This window comes from Rattus norvegicus, chromosome 1 (genome assembly GCF_021556685.1).
Source record: "Rattus norvegicus strain SHRSP/BbbUtx chromosome 1, alternate assembly SHRSP_T2T, whole genome shotgun sequence".
In the NCBI taxonomy this organism is placed as follows: domain Eukaryota; kingdom Metazoa; phylum Chordata; class Mammalia; order Rodentia; family Muridae; genus Rattus; species Rattus norvegicus.
Window position 1 is genome coordinate 265660146 of NC_141534.1, and position 18384 is coordinate 265678529.

Here is an 18384-nt window from a genome sequence, read left to right on the forward strand (position 1 = left end):
TCTCTGAAAAGACATTGAATTAATAAGCTATAGTATGTGCTGATAATTTCAGGAGGTTGTTCACAAAGCTGGAGTTCACCAGACATGGGCTACTTGCCAGCATCTCATTGTTAGGGTAAAGGATTACTTGAGTCAGATCTCTTGTGTTTTTCCCCATTTAGGTCTTGGCATGGTCACTCCTATTAATGACCTTCCTGGTGCAGACACATCCTCGTATGTGAAGGGAGAGAAGCTCACTCGTTGCAAACTCGCCAGCCTGTACAGACTCGCAGATCTGTTTGGGTGGGCACATCTGGCAAATACATACATCTCGGTGAGTCCTTTTCCTTTGGTTCCCTTTTCTGAAACTCTAACTAGATGACAACAGTGATCTTTACTAGAAAGTCCAATTTTCAGATTTAATGATAAATTAAACCTCATCTCCAAGGGAAAGACTAATTCCCCAGCTTTCCTCTTCCCTCTCTCTTGTCTGTGATGTTCCTTCAAAGACCAGCTGTAGAACTTCCCAGAAAGAAATCATGAGTGACCCCCTTCCTGTGATCCATAGCCGAGCAGCCTCAGTTACACTGAAAGGCATTGGGACAGCAAGAGCAGAGCACACAGGGTTCCTCCTGTGTTTGTGTCATTATGAGCACTTTTCCTCATTTGCTTACAGACAAGCACTGAAAGTTAGGAAGTGCAGAGGAGAGAGCATCAGGGTCTCATGTGACTGAGGCCAAGTCCTCACTGGCGCAGAAGAGAGGCTACTGAAAGCGAGGGGCAGAAGGGAGGCAGAGAGGCTGGGGAAGGAAGACAAGAGAAGAAAGAGAACAAAACCAATTTCGAGTGAAAAATACCACAATGCTTTGTCAACTAATAAATCCATAAATAATAAATACACCTCATCTGTTCACTGTTATCTGTTTTCACCCTGCCACACTTAGAAGGATGCCGCTGTTTGGAATAAAAGCCATCGAGACCCTGAGTGGGAATGGTATGGACAGTGCGGCAGGTCCCCACAGCAGCCATTCCTCAGTGTCCCCACCTCACCAATATTTGATTCCCTCACAGATGGTTTTTTCCTCCAGACCCCTGTCCATTGGAAACATAAACCTAGCCACATTTATGCTGTAAATGCAAGTGACTTCTTGTTCTAAGCCCTTGTTTTGTTGTTTGTTTCAGGTACGAGTAAGTAAGGAGCAGGACCACATCATAATCATCCCCAGAGGCCTCTCTTTCTCTGAAGCCACAGCCTCTGCTCTGGTACTGTTCCCATCCCTGTGTTACTCTTCTGGGTACTCTGTGTTTAAGAAAAACTTTAGAGTTTAAGAAAAATAGGGTGACTGATGATGACCATAAGTGACTTGGAGATATCTGATACTTTTTTCCTTTCTTGAGACAGAGGTCTCACCAGACAATCCTAACTGGCCTCAGACTCACAGAATCCTACCTGCCTCTGCCTACCAAGTGTGGGATTAAAAGTGTGCACCACCACACCTGGCCCCGCCTAGATTTTAAAGAAAAACTTTTGACCTTGTCCAACTTGTATACTTAGAAATTGTTTTTCCAAACAAGGTTAAACTATAGTCCAGAGTTGCATGTAAACTGTCTAGTTGCTGTGAGAATGGCCCCTGCCTTGTGTCTTCTTTTCTCCATGACCCCATGCCCAGCGGCTGTCATGGGTGTGGGATTCAGTTGGACCCACAGGCGCCCTGGGTGCCAGTGTCAGCAAGTGGCACATCTCCAGCCAGTGGCAGCAAGTGCTGGCCTTGGCTCACACCTCTGATGAAGAGCTTGAGTCAGTCAGTCCCCTGGGAGCTGGGTTGCTTAGTAAGTGCTAACTTTTGTCTCACATAGTACTTGTTTCAGAACTACAGGAACAAAACCGTACCTTTTCCTTTACAAATTGTTTCTGGTTGCCTGTGTTCTGTGTGATGAGTTCAGTTGTTGCAACAGAGGACCATAACATCCAAAACACTATCTGGGCAGATTTGCCAGTCCCTGAGTTGGCTTTTAGGGTATAGAAGAAATGTGGTACATATATGCCAATGAAATCTATCTTTCTAATTTTTCCAGGTGAAGGTCAACATAATAGGAGAAGTGGTGGACCAGGGGAGTACTAATTTGAAAATTGACCACTCAGGATTCAGTCCCCATGCTGCAATCTATTCAACCCGTCCCGATGTGAAGTGTGTGATACACATCCACACCCTCGCTACAGCAGCTGTAAGTCAGCCATGTGCCAAACACATGACCACACAAAGTCCTGTTTTCATGCTTCCCAACACGGTGCTCCACGGTACACCCTGCTAACCCCTCTGCATACCCAGAAAACAAAAGGTTCTTGGAGTCAAAGGCTGCCACTCTAGGGAGCACCTGCAGATAAAACTGAGCACTTGAATGACTGGGCCAGTCAGGGTCAGAGACTACATCCTAATGTACTGGATGTGCATTTGAGCTGTGTGTATCTCCTTAAACGGCCCTCAGTCAGGGTCGGAGACTACGTCCTAATGTACTGGATGTGCATTTGAGCTGTGTGTATCTCTTTAAATGCTCCCTTCTTTCCAGGAGGGTAAGTGGAGTGGGAGGTGGGCTGCAGTGACAAGCCCTGTGTATCGCCAGTCCTTTCTGGGCTGCCTGGAGAGTCGGGTTCTGATGACTGTGTGCAAAAACTAAATGTGGAATCTTGGGCCCGATCAATAGGTGTCTTCCATGAAGTGTGGGATCCTTCCAATTTCCCAAGAGTCTCTCATCCTGGGAGATGTAGCCTATTATGACTACCAGGGGTCGCTTGATGAGGAGGAGGAAAGAATCGAACTTCAGAAAGTTCTGGGTCCAAGCTGTAAGGTATGTAGTGGTCTGTGTCTACAGGGCTTTCTTTGTTGCTGCTGCTTTTGGGAAAGCCTTGTGAGCTGTGTGCTCATTTAACAGCTCACCTGGGCCTCTATTCTAGGTGCTGGTCCTCAGGAACCATGGCGTGGTAGCTCTTGGAGAAACACTTGAGGAGGCTTTCCACTACATCTTCAATGTACAGATGGCCTGTGAGATTCAGGTAGGAGCCAGACATGCCTGCTTTCTCCTCCTCTACATTCGCCAGTAGTTGGGTTTGTTTGTTTTCATGGTCCTGTTGACCAACGGCTTATTGTTCCAATAGAAATTCTACTCTATTTCATTGACAAAGCTGTGAGCTCAGTCATCCCCGAAGTGAAGAAAAGGAGATGAAAATGAAGTCCACAGGCCCAGGAGCTGAGGAGCATGACTTTGCCCACAGTCTTACTTCGTTACTTCGCTTTCTCTCTAGTTACGGCACTGTCTGAGAGAAACAGGGGCTCCTACACTTCAAGAGCTGGGTGTGTTGTGTAAAGAGCTAAGACCAGGGGTTGGGGATTTAGCTCAGTAGTAGAGTGCTTGCCTATCAAATGCAAGGCCCTGGGTTCGGTCCCCAGCTCCGAAAAATAGAAAAAAAAAAAAAAAAAGAGCTAAGACCAAGACTGGAAGTTTTATGAGCTCGTGCAGTTAGCATTCCTACTCTTCGTTATAACACATTGGACACCTTTTCCTCAGAGATGCTAAATATATGGAAAGGCTCTAATATCCATCCTAAAATCAAGCAGATCTACATGAAGTAAATGATAATAATTTTATTTCAAGGCCAGAAAAAGAAGGAAGAGAAAACTGTTTCTAACATGAGCAGACAGTCTCTCTGTGTAGCCAATGCTGGCCCCAGACTTGGCATCCTCCTGCTGTAGCCATAGTTAGAATCTCAGGAATGTGCTACCAGGCTGTCTCTGTCTGCTGACTTCTCTTGACCAAATCTCTTTTGCAGTTAAGGTCCTTTTCTAGTGGGGCAGTGAGAAGCTTAACAAAGACAAAGAGCATCTATCTCCTCCCTAAATGTCCTTAAATGTGAACACATCTCCATATTCCTTCTACAGACCACCTTTCACCAGCAGTATTAACTAGATAGCCATGGAGGTCCAGCAGCGGCCGGGGGAGTCCTGTGAACTGTTGCCAGATTAAAACTATGGCTTTTGGACAGTAAGATCTTTGTTACTGTCCTTACAGACTGCTTATTTGTCTTCTCCCACTGGTTCCAGGTGCAGGCTGTAGCAGGGGCAGGGGGAGTGGACAATCTTCTCATACTGGATCTTCAGAAATACAAAGCTTTCACCCACGGTGTTGCCATGACTGGAGGAGGCGGTGTGAATATGGGTTCCCATCAGAAGTGGAAAGTTGGCGAGATTGAGTTTGAAGGGCTCATGAGAACCCTGGACAACTTGGTATGTGAAATTTCAACCTAGACTTGAGTTTCATGTCTGTGATTCATGAACAGTAAGTCTCATCTCCCTTTGGTTTTAAAACACATTTCTAACTCCTGGGACTTGAATTTGAGCCCACAATGGCACTATAGTGTAACTACAGTGTAAGCACAGTGTAACTACAGTGTGGGTACAGTGTAACTACAGTGTAAGAACAGTGTAACTACAGTGTGGGTACAGTGTAACTACAGTGTAAGCACAATATGACTACAGTGTGGGTACAGTGTAACTACAGTGTAACTACAGTGTAAGCACAATATAACTACAGTGTGGGTACAGTGTAACTACAGTGTAAGCACAGTATAACTACAGTGTGGGTACAGTATAACTATAGTGCAATCACAGTGTAACTACAGTGTGGGTACAGTGTAACTACAGTGTAAGCACAGTGTAACTACAGTGTGGGTACAGTGTAACTACAGTGTAAGCACAGTGTAACTACAGTGTGGGTACAGTGTAACTACAGTGTGGGTACAGTGTAACTACAGTGTAAGCACAGTATAGCTACAGTGTGGGTACAGTATAACTACAGTGTGGGTACAGTGTAACTACAGTGTAACTACAGTGTAAGCACAATATAACTACAGTGTGGGTACAGTGTAACTACAGTGTAAGCACAGTATAACTACAGTGTGGGTACAGTATAACTATAGTGCAATCACAGTGTAACTACAGTGTGGGTACAGTGTAACTACAGTGTAAGCACAGTGTAACTACAGTGTGGGTACAGTGTGACTACAATGTGAGTACAGTGTAACTACAGTGTGAGTACAGTGTAACTACAGTGTGGGTACAGTGCAACTACAGTGTAAGCACAGTATAGCTACAGTGTGGGTACAGTATAACTACAGTGTGGGTACAGTGTAACTACAGTGTAAGCACAGTGTAACTGCAGTGTGACCACAGTGTAGGCACAGTGTAATTACAGTATAATTTGTCACAGTTTTAGGAGTCAGGCAGTATGTACCCAATTGTTTTCCTTCCCACCATGAATACTGATTAAATATAGTTACTATACTATATTATATTCTTTTTTTACAAATTCTTTATGTGTATGGACATTTTGCCTACATGCATGATGTGTGCCCTTGGTGCCTGTGGAAGCCAGAAGACAGCATTAGATACCTTGGTTTTGGAGTTAAAGTTGCAGGCTGCCATGTGGGTGCTGAGAATTGAACCCATGTCCTCTGGAAGAGCAGCCAGTGCTCTTAACCACTGAGCCATCTCTCCAGCTCCTATGGTGTATTCTTGAGTTGTATCCCCCTATATACTTGAAGGCTATATTCTTGGACCAATTTCTTCCTATCTCTAGTAACCACCACTTAATCGTATCTGCGAATTCAACTTTAGGTTACACATGTAGGTATGCCTGGGTGGTATTTGGTGTTTGATGCCTGACTTTCTTCAGTTACCATAATGTCCTCCAAGTTCACCCAGATTGCCACTAATGCCAGAAGCTGTTTAGTATTCCATTATGGATATGCCACATTTTCCTTACTTTTCTTCTACATTGTTGTGGGTTTTATTGAGTCATAATGCACAAAGCTCAAATGTTTTTGTCTGTACAACAGAAAAATCTTTTTCCAAAGCTTACCACATGTTCATTATCCATCCCTCTGTTGATAGACAGGTAGGTTGATGCTTTGTCTTAGTTACTGTGACTAATTCTGCAGTAAAAGTGGAGCTGTGAATATCTCTCAGTATGAGTTTACTTCCTTCAGATTGGTATCCAGTAAACAGTGAGATTACTAGACTATGTAGTAGTTCTGTTCAGTCTATTTTAATAGGATGAGGAACCTTTTGATTATGGGTGTATTAATCCATAATCCCACCGAACAATACACAGGAGCATTTGTCTCTCTTTCCCCTTTTCCCTGAGACTCAGCTCTGATGTGCCTGATAATGGACACCCTGACAGATGCAGTTTCATTTGCATTTTTCATGGGTCTGTGCATTTGACTGTGGTCTTTTGCAGAACACCCAGGTCCTTGGTTTGTGTTTCTTTAATAGGTAGTTTTTGCTTGTCATTTTTATTTCGCTTCTTCTGTATAGGACATTGACCACTTAGACACATAACATGGGAGCTGTCCTCTTAGATTGTTTACCATCTTCATTGGAGGGTCAGGAGACAGGTTCTCTTTAGACCTAGGAAGAAAGACTCCCAGCTCCATTTTCCCAAAACCAATCCCATGTGTAGAAGTCAGTTCCATTGGGAGTCGGGTAGAAGCTGGACTGCCAGCTGCCATCACTTCCAATCACGTCTTGAAACTGGCTTAATTTCTACTGCAGTGCCCTATGGAGGCTGTGTGCGGGTTATTTCCCCTCTTGTTTTTCACTACGGGCCTCTCTGTGAACCATGTGTCTAACAATGCAGCACCGAGTGCTTGGTTGGCACAGGCTTGGTTGCTTCCTCCCACAGGGCTACAGAACAGGCTACGCATACAGGCATCCTCTAGTTCGAGAGAAGCCTCGGCACAAGAGTGACGTGGAGATCCCAGCAACTGTGACTGCATTCTCCTTTGAAGATGATAGTGTGCCACTCTCTCCCCTCAAGTACATGGCACAGAGACAGCAGCGTGAAAAAACAAGATGGCTGAATTCTCCAAATACATACATGAAAGTGAATGTGCCGGAGGAGTCCCGGAACGGGGAAACTAGTCCCAGGACCAAAATAACGGTACGCCTCCCTTCTGCATAGCATTGGCTTCCAAAGTGCTTCACCTACTTACTGGTGAGTCGACTGGTCGACGCCTGAGTTATCAGGAAAGAGGGAAGTGCTGTCAAAATGGTGCCACTGTCTTTATCAGGTATTGGCTTTCAGGCTCTATTCTAAGCCTCATCCCTGGATAATCTGTTTCTTCTCTTAATACAAAGTGGATACTTTTTTTCCTCCCTTCTTACATAGGAAAATCAAGAGGCTGGCTCGCTGGTGAAGTCAGTCTGAACGGCAGCACTAACTTGAACCTTCTTGATACCCACTGCATTACACCGCTGTGCAGCTTTTCTAGCTCAGCACTCAATGAAAGCACGGCTGCTTGCTTCCAACACCAAACCGGGCCTTAGTAGCATAAGTTAGTATAGGATATATAGTTGTTTTTACCCTGTAGGTAGAGACTGGGTTACTTTATCTGTTTTACATTTTTGGGTTCCCATTTGTTTTGTTTTGGAGTGTATCCCACCAAACTTCCTTAGGGGTTGGGAGAAGGGAGGAGGGCTCACTGTGTAGCCCTGGCCGTCCTGCCCGTCTTTGCCTTCCGAGTGCTGGTATTAAAGGCTTGTTCCCTAACAGCTCCACCAAACATTCCTTAGCTATTTAAAATTAGTTCAAACTGTCATATAAGTACATAAATTCAATATGGAAATGTTTTAAACATTTACTTTATAATATTTCTTCAGGAAAAGATACATAATTAAATTCCTAAGTTTCCTAGAATTTATTTAATAATTAGAGATTGCCAGTCACCCACCATTGTTCTTACATTAGCCTCTCTAAGGGTGAGAGTGGGAAGTGAGAGGAATTCTAGGAGGTCCTCAAACCCTGTAGTTCATTAGACCGCATGCCGCAAGCCCTGTCCTAATGTCAACCAAAACTAAAAAAAATGTGCACCTTAAAGACACATCTGTGACTTCTTGGCTGTTGTTACCCTATGAGATTCAACACAAGAGACAGAACTCCAAATGCCAGTCAATGCAGTCGTGTGTATGTCTGTCTGAAGTCATTTCCACATCGTGCTTTCAGCTGCCCAGAGGAGCGAGCTTTAATCAGAAGTGTAATTAATTAATTACTCGTATGCACTGTGATTATCTTTGCTCCATCTTAAGGGACTTTCTGTGAGGCCTCTCTAGCATGAGATCTGAACTAAACAACAAGAAACTCTTAGTAAAATCTGACTGGCAGCAGTACTATGCCCCCATGAGTCACTACACAGCTTCTTAATGCCTAATATTTCTGCAGTGCAAAGCTTCACTCTAGAAATGATTTTATTTTTGTTCTTTAGTGGATGAAAGCAGAGGACCCCTCTAAAGTTAGTAGTGGAACACCTATCAAAATTGAAGATCCCAATCAGTTTGTTCCTCTAAACACGAACCCGACTGAGGTGCTGGAGAAGAGAAATAAGGTGAGGCCCAGCCCTGTGAGGGATGCAGGATGTGGGGGGCACAGGAGATGCTTCCTGTAGCTTGGGCTCCTGTATCGGGTTCCATTAGCTACCACCCTTCCACTCCTTTTTCCACCCCAATCCCTTCCAAGACCCCAACATTAGGTAGGAGAGAAAGAAGGTTAGAGGGGAAGGGGCGTAGACCTCTTTAGACTACTTCCTGCTGATCAGGGGCATCAAGGACCTTGGGGCACATCCAGTCTCCATTGTCAGGACATCTTCTACAAGCAACCCATCAAAAGCAAACGCAGCAGCAGCAGCCAGCGGCAGGGGAGGGCGGAGGCTGCTACAGTAGCCTCCCCAGACCCTCTCGGGGCTCTCGCATTTATACCCTCTCAAGAGTCCCTAGAATTCTAAACTCTCTGCAAATGGCAAAAGTCATGCCCCTCCTAGAGCACGGGACAATCATAGTCAGTGGCTGTGGACAACTGGAAACAGCCCTATATCCCACACCTGGTATTAAAACAAAATCACAGTCACATAATGTAACTGGGCTTTTTAAGAAACCAAAATTTTCACTAGTTTTTACCCTGTTCAGTGATTAAATCACCAGGGGTGACATCTGGTCACATGCTTAGAAATTTGAGTGCCTAAGAGTTAACTGCATTATTTTAGCTTGATTAGATCCCTCCAGCTCTGGCTAGTCATTAGTGAACCGGTCTGTGAGAAGAACATATTCAACACCTTCGTGCTTTAAAGGCCTTGTATTGGTGGGAGTGGAATTCTCTCACAGGTCAGACAGTAGGAGACTGGATGCCAAGGGGGTGGGCATCAGTGCCAGCATTCAGATGGTGGGAAGGCTTCATGAGCATGAAAATGAAAGACTCTTACTTGAGAGTGTAAAAAAAAGCAAGCTTTTAGGAGAAGAGCAGGCAGAGGCCATCTGCATGGGTCACCCCAAGAACTTGTTATTTCCATTCAGATTCGGGAACAGAATCGCTATGACCTGAAGACAGCAGGGCCACAGTCTCAGCTGCTGGCGGGGATCGTTGTGGACAAACCGCCTTCTGTAAGTCTGAAGCTCTACGTCTCGGGTCCCATGCTCCACGGGAATGCCTCGCTTTGTAATTTTCTTCTTCTTTTTTCTTACTGAAGTTGCTATAAGTAAAAGTTTAAAAAAAAATCCATGAAACTTAAATGCTACATTTCATCCCCAACTTTCAGAGGCAAAGATGAACTGTTTGTCCTCTAGAGGACAAGGAGGGAGAACTGCAGGTTCGAGGACAGCCCAGGCAGCATAGCATGACACCCATCTAAAAACATGTTATCTGCTTTCTCTTGGTTTATTAGTTTAAACCCTGATTCACTTATCAGCTGTCAAGTAGTATTTGTTTCTCACTTAAAGAGGAAAGGCACTGCCACTTCTACTGAGAGAAGCCTATAAATTATGATTCCTGATTTCAGTGATTGTAAAATATGGAGTAAAGTTCACCTTAAAAATAAGAGAGCGACACCTTTATAGATGAACATTCGTTCAGCCTGTCACACTTCCTGTTCACACTTCCAGTCCTCCCCAGCCCTCTCGGAAGGGTTTGGCTGGCTTGTTGATAATCAGCTCTCAGGACTCCGTTATTGTGTTTACTATTGAGCCGGGATGGTCTCCTATGGTTATATTGCTTCCTTCCTTACACAAACCCCGCTTGAGTTAGCATTAGCATAGTGTTTAGGGGTCTGTCACCAGAGCTCTCCCCAGACCTTTAGTGTGATCCTCAGAACCACACACAAAAGAGATTGCAAATAAATAACCTTAGTGACTTACCTGACGATAAGAAGCTCCAGCTGCAGTAAGGAGAGTAAAGGTCAGCGTGGGCACTGTACATATACACAGACAGCTACATCTGTAGAGACTGACAGGACGTCGGCCATTCTAGGCAGACGAGAAAGGAGACTGAAGTCATACAGTTAGAGCTGAAAGGTCTGATACTGAAATTCAGAAAACCACTAGGGTGTACTCTGAAAATGTATAATCTAATAAGTTAGAAAATCTAGAAGAAATTGATGAATTTGTACATTCATATGGCTTATCATTATTGGGCCAAGTAGTTTAAAAACAAACTAACAAAAACAACTTAACAGATCACTAACAAGAGTCAAGACCAAAGCAGTAACACTCTCCCAAAAGAGAAACCCTTGGCCTGGAGCATCACTGTCGACGTCTATCAGACCTTGTAGGAGACCATTGGTCCTCAGACTACTCTCATAAAATAGCAGAGGAGCCCCTCACTGGCTCTGCATGGGCAGTAAGTAATGCCTCAGTCACACCCCAGATAAAAATATAGTGGGGAAACTAGAGGCCAGTTTTCTTGGTGAACATAGATGCATAAGTGTTCAATACAATATTCGCAGATGAAATTTAAGACATTGAAGGATCACACAGTGTGATCTAGTTGCTTTCATTGTAGGAATGTAAAGCTGGCTGGACATCTGCAAGTCAGTAAACATCTATCACACAAGCAGACATGCCGCACACAAGCAGACATGCAGCACACAGGCGGACATGCAGCACACAAGCGGACATGCTGCACACAAGCAGACATGCAGCACACAGGCGGACATGCAGCACACAGGCGGACATGCAGCACACAGGCGGACATGCAGCACACAGGCGGACATGCAGCACACAGGCCGACATGCAGCACACAGGCCGACATGCAGCACATCAATATACATCACATAAACATAAAAACTGAAAAACACGTTGATCTCAGTAGATACAAAAAAAATCCTTTAATAAAATTCAACATACCTTCATGATAAAGTCGTGAGGAAGCCAAACCTTCAATCCTAGCCCTGGGGAGGCTGAGGCAGGAGGATCTCTGAGTTTGAGGCCAGCCTGGTCTACAGAGTGAGTTCCAGGACAGCCAGGTCAACACTGAAACCCTGAATAAAAATCCTGAAAAGTTTAGGAATAGAGACACTCTGTACCTCAGCGTACTGAAGACAGTGTATATACATTAGAGCTGTAGCCAACATTAGTCAGTGGGCAGAGGCTGCAGACAGGGCTAAGATGTTCTTAGCAATGAGCAAAAGAAAGAAAGGACAGAGGAAAGGAAGGAATTCGATTATCCTTAGTAAGAAAATAGCTATAGTACTGAAAGCAATCTACAGATTCAGTGTAGTCTCACACACATACACATATACACTCACATACACACATACACACACATACTCACACACACATACACACTCACACACACATACACACTCACACACACTCACACACACTCACACACACATACTCACACATACTCACACACACTCACACACACATACACACACATACACACTCACACACACATACACACACTCACACACATTCACACACACATACACACACTCACACACACATTCACACACACATACACACACTCACACACACATTCACACACACATACACATACTCACACACACTCACACACACATACACACTCACACACACTCACACACACATACACACTCACACACACATACACACACATACATACACACACACTCACACACACACACACACACACACACAAGACAGAGAAAAGGAGGAAAGAAAGATTAGAAGTACTACAATACCTGACTCCAAATTGCAGAGCTGAGGTAACAAAACCTGGCACAAAGCCTCCGTGTGAGTCAGTGGGCACCACAGAGAGCCCAGAATATGCCCTCACACCAATATCCAAGGGACTTGTGACAAAGTACCAAAGGTGTCTATCAAGAAAAGGCAGGGAACTGCTTACCCACTGGTGGAGGGCTAAAACTACTTCTTCACCCTGCACAGAAGTCAATTCAAAATATACCAAAGACCTCACTTAGGACTTGGCGTTCTGACACTGCTGTGAAAAATGGCTGGAGAGCTGGCTCAGCGGTTAGGAGCTCTGACTGCCCTTCTCAAGGCAGTTCAATCCCAGCACCCACATGGGGGCTCACAGCCATCTGTCATGGGATCCGATGCCCTCTGCTGGTGTGTCTGAAGACAGCCACAGTGTACTCACATACATGAAATAAATCTTTAAAAAAATTAAACAAAATGAAAACAAGACAAAGATCCACCTGGAAGCACAAAGGACCCCAAATGACCTGAGTGTGTGTGCGGCTGAGTGACACTCGCTCACGTGGCTGCACACTCTCTGCCACACTCATCTTCTTGACACTCGCTCACGTGGCTGCACACTCTCTGCCACACTCATCTTCTTCCATGGAGCCTGGTGCTCTACTGACTTGGACTGCTTGAGTGGGTGTGCCCAGGAGTTACACTGGGGTCACAGGGTAGCTCTGCTTATAATCTGATAAGAGTATTTAAAAAGCATGTGCTGCAGGTCCGTTTATGTCCAGTTGCTATGAAGTATGTAATCACAAACAAATGAGCGGGTAATGTGTGTGTGTGTGTGTGTGTGTGTGTGTGTGTGTGTGTGCATGCACACGTGTGTAAATAGGCAACAGGTAAGTAAAGATATGGAAAGCACTTGGTAATGAATCTGACCTGTTGGATTTTTCCTTTGTAAGACCATGCGGTTTGAAGACGATGATCAGGGCCCACCAGCCCCTCCTAACCCATTCAGTCATCTCATGGAAGGAGAACTTGAAGAATATACGAAGACAATCGAGAGAAAGCAGCAAGGCCTGGACGGTCAGTTCATGCTTAGTTAGGTCTGGGGTCAGCGTTCTGACAACACAGAGTACCCGAGCTGGAGGACAGACAGAAGGCCAGGCTCTTGCACTCTGTCCCAGCTCCCCTGCTCTAGACCTTTCTGAGTACAGAGAGCCCCTCTGCAGGTCAGAGGGACCTGCTCTGCTCAGAACATAATTAGAACATGGTGGTGTTATCATACAGTTTATAACACCAAGGCCCATAGGAACAAGAATTTCCAGACACAGTAAATACAGGTCTTGCTTTGAACATTGCATGCTATGTGGATTTTTAGTCACAGATCCTCCAGTACACGATTTTAATAGTTTGTGAAATCTCTGTTCCTAGTGTCCCAAGTTGCCAATATAGTCATTTCAAAACCAACATTTAATGTAAAGTGCTAGGAATTTGAAAGGACTTTCCTGGACACATGGGTGCTCTGATGCAGTGGAGTTTCTCTGACTTTGCAAGTCTTTGTAAGTTTATGATAGGATAGTTAAGAACTGATGAAGAGCCAACCATAGAGGTGCATGCCATGACCCCAGCACCTCCTGGCTGAGCCTCGAGGACTTTTTGAAGAGTAGCCTAGGCTAAGTGGGAGATATTGTCAATAATAATAATAATAATAATAATAATAATAATAATAATAATAATAATAATAAGTTGTTAATAAGAAGTGCTAGTGCTTGAGTCCTAGCTCTGCCTTGCTCCAAAACTAAGGATTAACCTTAGCAGGGCACTGGGTTGGGGCGCTGGGGCTGGGGCATTAAGCTACCTGGAACACAGTGAACTGTATATAAAAATGTCTGGGCAAGAAGGATTCAAGGAGGAGGATGAGAAGTCTCTGATCCAGAAAGAGCCTCTCTGTGTGTTGTCACATCAGCATTTAGCTGCGGCTAGCGTCTCTGCCCAAGGAAAACAGTCAGTAGCAAGAGAGTTGTTGTCTGTGCTACACACCGTGGCCTCACCTGAGGGCTAATGCCAGTGACACCTGGGCCGTCCACGAAGCCATTTGTATTAGTATACCTGTGCCCTACGCACAAAGGCAGGTTGGGCGACTCTCAATGTCCTCACAGGAAGGATGTCTAAGTGGCGTACTGACCTTGTTTGTTCTAACATAAGATGGAAGGAGGCCTCTTTTATACTTTACGTAAAATGTCCTTATTTAATCTCTTACCTTTGAAAGCCCCCGAATGATGCCAGGTAACAAATGCCATGCTCTGGATGTCACCTTTTACATAGACTTTTGTAATTAGTTCCTTTTACATTCCTGCATAAGCTCACTAATACTCTAACCAGAACCACTAACAAGAAATTGCTAGGAACATGGAGTCTCTGCCTGTTGATGTAGCAAGCCTGCTGAGGCTCCATCAGTCTTTTCACTGACGGTGTGTTCTGGTTTTCTGTACTAGCAAAAGCTAAAGCATACACAGTCTTCCTCCGGCCTGCCAATACCCATGCTTCTTTTAACTCATATGCAAATTGCTGTACAGCCAGAAGTTTTAACACATCAACCTCCTCAGAATCCTAGTGACTGACACGTGGGATGGCAGTCAGCATGCTCAGTCCGTAGCTGCTGCGCTTGCCGTCTCTGCGAGCAGGCATTGGATGTGCGCACTAACTTCTCTGAAACCGTAAGCTTTGTTTTGTTTGCATGGCTTTTAACTGAACATCTTATTCAACAGACGCTGAGCAGGAGTCACTGTCAGATGATGCTGCATCTGTTTCACAAATTCAGTCTCAAACTCAGTCACCGCAAAGTGTCCCTGAGAGATTAGAAGGTATTCAATGTAACTCCCCACAGCCGTCACCTCGTAAGTCTTGTCATGTCCCATGTCCCATGGAAGGGATGGGACACAGCAGCTCTGTCGTGTCCCACACGTAGGAGACAGCTGCTACCTTTACTCACTGTTGTGTGCACTGCCCGCTGTCACCTGGTTCCGCCCACCCATAGTTCTGTGAGTTTGTGGAATTGCAGTTGCCTTGCCATGCCATGCGCCTTCTAACCAACAGCACGAAGTCCTTGCAGTCTTAAGTGTCAAGCAGCCCTCAAACTAAAGAAAAATGTATGTCGCCATCTTCACCTACAGTGAGTTGATTACAGTGGAGAGGCAGGCCATCAAGCGACAGTGTTTAAGGCTGTTTAATACTTGTCTTCTCTTCCCCTTTGTATCACTTAAGAAAGTTAGCTTCGGGGCTGGGGATTTAGCTCAGTGGTAGAGCGCTTACCTAGGAAGCGCAAAGCCCTGGGTTCGGTCCCCAACTCAAAAAAAAAAAAAAAAAAAAAAAGAAAGTTAGCTTCATGCTAGTAGATACGTATGTTATCAAAACAGTAATCTATCCTCAATAAATGGCTCTCAGAACGTTCTAAAACTTCTCAGTGCTGACTGAGTCAATAATTAATCCCCACCCCACCCGAACCCCTCCTTTTGTAGAAAACCACGAGCTGTTTTCCAAGAGCTTCACCTCTGTGGATGTGCCTGTCATTGTGAATGGCAAGGACGAGATGCACGATGTTGAAGACGAGCTCGCTCAGCGCGTCAGCAGGCTCACGACGAGCACCACCATAGAGAACATCGAGATCACCATCAAGTCCCCAGACAGAACTGAAGAGGTCCTGTCACCCGATGGCTCGCCTTCAAAGTCACCATCCAAGAAAAAGAAGAAATTCCGCACACCTTCTTTTCTCAAAAAGAACAAAAAAAAGGAGAAAGTTGAGGCCTAAGTAGTCTTTCTGTAATTTGTACATTACATTGTGGCATTGCACAGTTAAATACCATATTTTAGTTAATCGTTAATATACGGTGGTAGAGCATATTGGGGGTATATAGCAAACTGGACTTTAAAACTGGAAAGAGGTTTTACTAAAAGGAAAAATATTATTGAAAACTTTCAAATTCATCTCTTTTTATATGTCCAAAAGTGACTGACCTTTTCAGCAGCTGCTGGTTTTACTTAGCCCTCCCCTCTTAGAGCACGGTTACCACTGCTCTTTAACAGATGCTGCCTGGTAATCAGGCTCTCCAGCATAGCGTTGGAGAGGAACTGCCAGTGAGTGAGAGAGTTTACTTCTCTACAGCTGCTTCACTTGCTGACCAGATACACTGTTACCATGGTTATGGACTGTACTTTGGGGTCCCCATTGTTTCCAGGGGCATTAATGAAATGCTTTAAAAGCTACAACAAGAATCTAGAACATTAGTATACATTGGCACATCATTTTTTTTAATGTTTTATGAAAAGATTTGTTTGGAATTTTACTCATAGTATGAAATTCCCTTACCTGGAGTAACTGTTTGCCAAAAAAGTCATTTTAATAAACTATGATTTTTGAAGAACTTCCTTTTTTATTAGTTTAGAAAGCCCCTTATTTTTCATAGAGGGGATTTTGTACACATAATATGAGTTATTTAGTTTAACTCTTGCAAAAAACAATTTTTGTATGTTAAAATGTTTGTATACCTTCAGTATAAGGTGTCATGTGCATTTTAGCCAATCAGTTAGGAGTAAAGCATGCCTGAGGCTTCTCCTGAGCATAATTCACGAGTCCAGGGACACAGCATCCAAAGGGAAGGCATATGAGGTCTGAAGTCGCGTGTGAACCGTGTAACGTATTGCGCTTAGTATCGCTGATGGCTGAAGAGCATCTCATAAGGAGGCGACAAGATGAAGAGGCTGAAGTGGGAGGGAGAGTGAGGGAGAGGACGGGAGTGGAGAGCGACCTGACAGTAATGGAGTCCACAGCAGAATGTGGAGATCGACTTACGGAAAATAAGGCCCAAATTTCTAAAATCTACTTCCTGCCAAAATCAATGTCTTGGTTGACATTTGAGTTTTAAAAGAGGTTTAAAGTGTACGTCCTTTTAGAAGGCGGCACTAGAATAAACCAGCCAGTCCAATCCCACCAGCGAGAAAACTACCACATCTTGATTTTTGCAGACTTAAATTTTCTTTTAACTTCCTTTCTACTGTAAATACAAATTTAAATCTAGATTTAATATAGTTTTCTCCATTTTCCCAAGTAATGTCACAGATCACTGTAAATGAATGATCCCAATACTCAGTGAGTGGAAGCAAAACGCCTGGCGGGTAAGTTGGCATGCAGACGTGACGTGACCGCAGTGCTCCCTGGGCTGGTTCTGTCTGAGCGTGTGATGCCGCAGACGTCGCCGTAGACCTCACTAACTACTGGAACCTGTTAGTCTCCTAGTGGGAACGTTGAGTCGGGAACTGTGTGAGGGTTTTATGTTCTGCATCACTTTCGTTGTATTACACATGTGTAGACACAGTAACCTGTGAATTGTCCTCTTCCATAACTTTTAAAGAAAATATATATATATATCTAAATGAATGCAGTGTGCATAAATATTTTTTAAACACAGCAGTAAACTATTGCACCTTTTTGCTAATGCTTCTCTTTACTTGCTTTGACATAATGAATGAGCCGTGAACTCAGTATCCTGTGGAAAAATGTGTAAAAGTTATCTGATATTGCTCTTAGATGTTATGCTAATTAATGTTAAATCACAATAAACAGTATTTTAAATATATGCATTTGGTATAATGAGGCTTCTGTTCAGGAGTGGTTTCTTCGTTTAGACTTTGATCTGCCAAATTTGATGTGAAACAGTGAAGTGATAAAATTGTCCTCTGAGGTAAGGCAGCTGGATAAGCTCATTTTCAATGTAGTTAAAAGTCCATACATTTATCTGGGCTTGGTGACACATGACTTTAATCCCAGGACCCAGGAGGCAGATGGATCTCTGTGAGTTCCAGAAGAGCCAAGGCTACAATAGTAAACCGTGTCTTAAAATATTTTTATAGACATACGTGCACCACGTACCACACATATTTGCGTGCCTTGGTTAGGTATGGGGGCCTAAGGATGCTGTGTACTAAGCTCAAGCATTGAAATCGTATGGATAACAGTAGGGGGAAAAGAGCAGAAAAGAGAACGCCCGTTCTTCTGTTAAAGTTCAATCTTTTCCTTCCCCTCTAGTTCTTGCCCAGTTACATTTCAACCATCAGAACATGAAACTCATTTGTGTCCTGGTTTTTTTCTACTTAAAACAACCCACCCTAGAGACTTAGGGATGCAGGCATGGAGGCTTAGGAGCTCAGGCCTCAGCTCTGTGAGGTCCTATCTTCAAAAGAGAGAGAGAACCACACCCTCAGAGGTTTTCAACCAAATCCCCCATGAATAATTTATTTTGAATTTTTTTTCTACTTTGTCCTAGAAATGGAGTGTAAGAGGAAGACATAATAACTGGAGGTTCTAGTCAAGCTTTTTCAATAATTACCTATTACAAAA

The 18384-nt window shown here is 44.1% G+C and overlaps 1 protein-coding gene across 19 annotated transcripts in view; it reads left to right on the top strand.

The window, feature by feature from the left end:
* Add3 (adducin 3) overlaps positions 1 to 17641 on the top strand; it is a 107606-nt gene extending 89965 nt beyond the window's left edge. For 8 of the 19 annotated variants that reach the window (XM_087627843.1, XM_087627787.1, XM_087627776.1 and 5 more), the window contains 12 exons: positions 162 to 313; positions 1162 to 1242; positions 2056 to 2205; positions 2683 to 2826; positions 2933 to 3031; positions 4077 to 4259; positions 6718 to 6975; positions 8297 to 8416; positions 9378 to 9464; positions 12950 to 13073; positions 14759 to 14854; positions 15509 to 17623. In XM_087627843.1, the coding sequence (XP_087483969.1) occupies positions 162 to 313; positions 1162 to 1242; positions 2056 to 2205; positions 2683 to 2826; positions 2933 to 3031; positions 4077 to 4259; positions 6718 to 6975; positions 8297 to 8416; positions 9378 to 9464; positions 12950 to 13073; positions 14759 to 14854; positions 15509 to 15798 (1784 nt within the window). In that variant the 3' untranslated portion in view covers positions 15799 to 17623. 19 annotated transcript variants of the gene reach the window in all.
* The last annotated feature ends 743 nt before the right edge of the window (positions 17642 to 18384 follow it).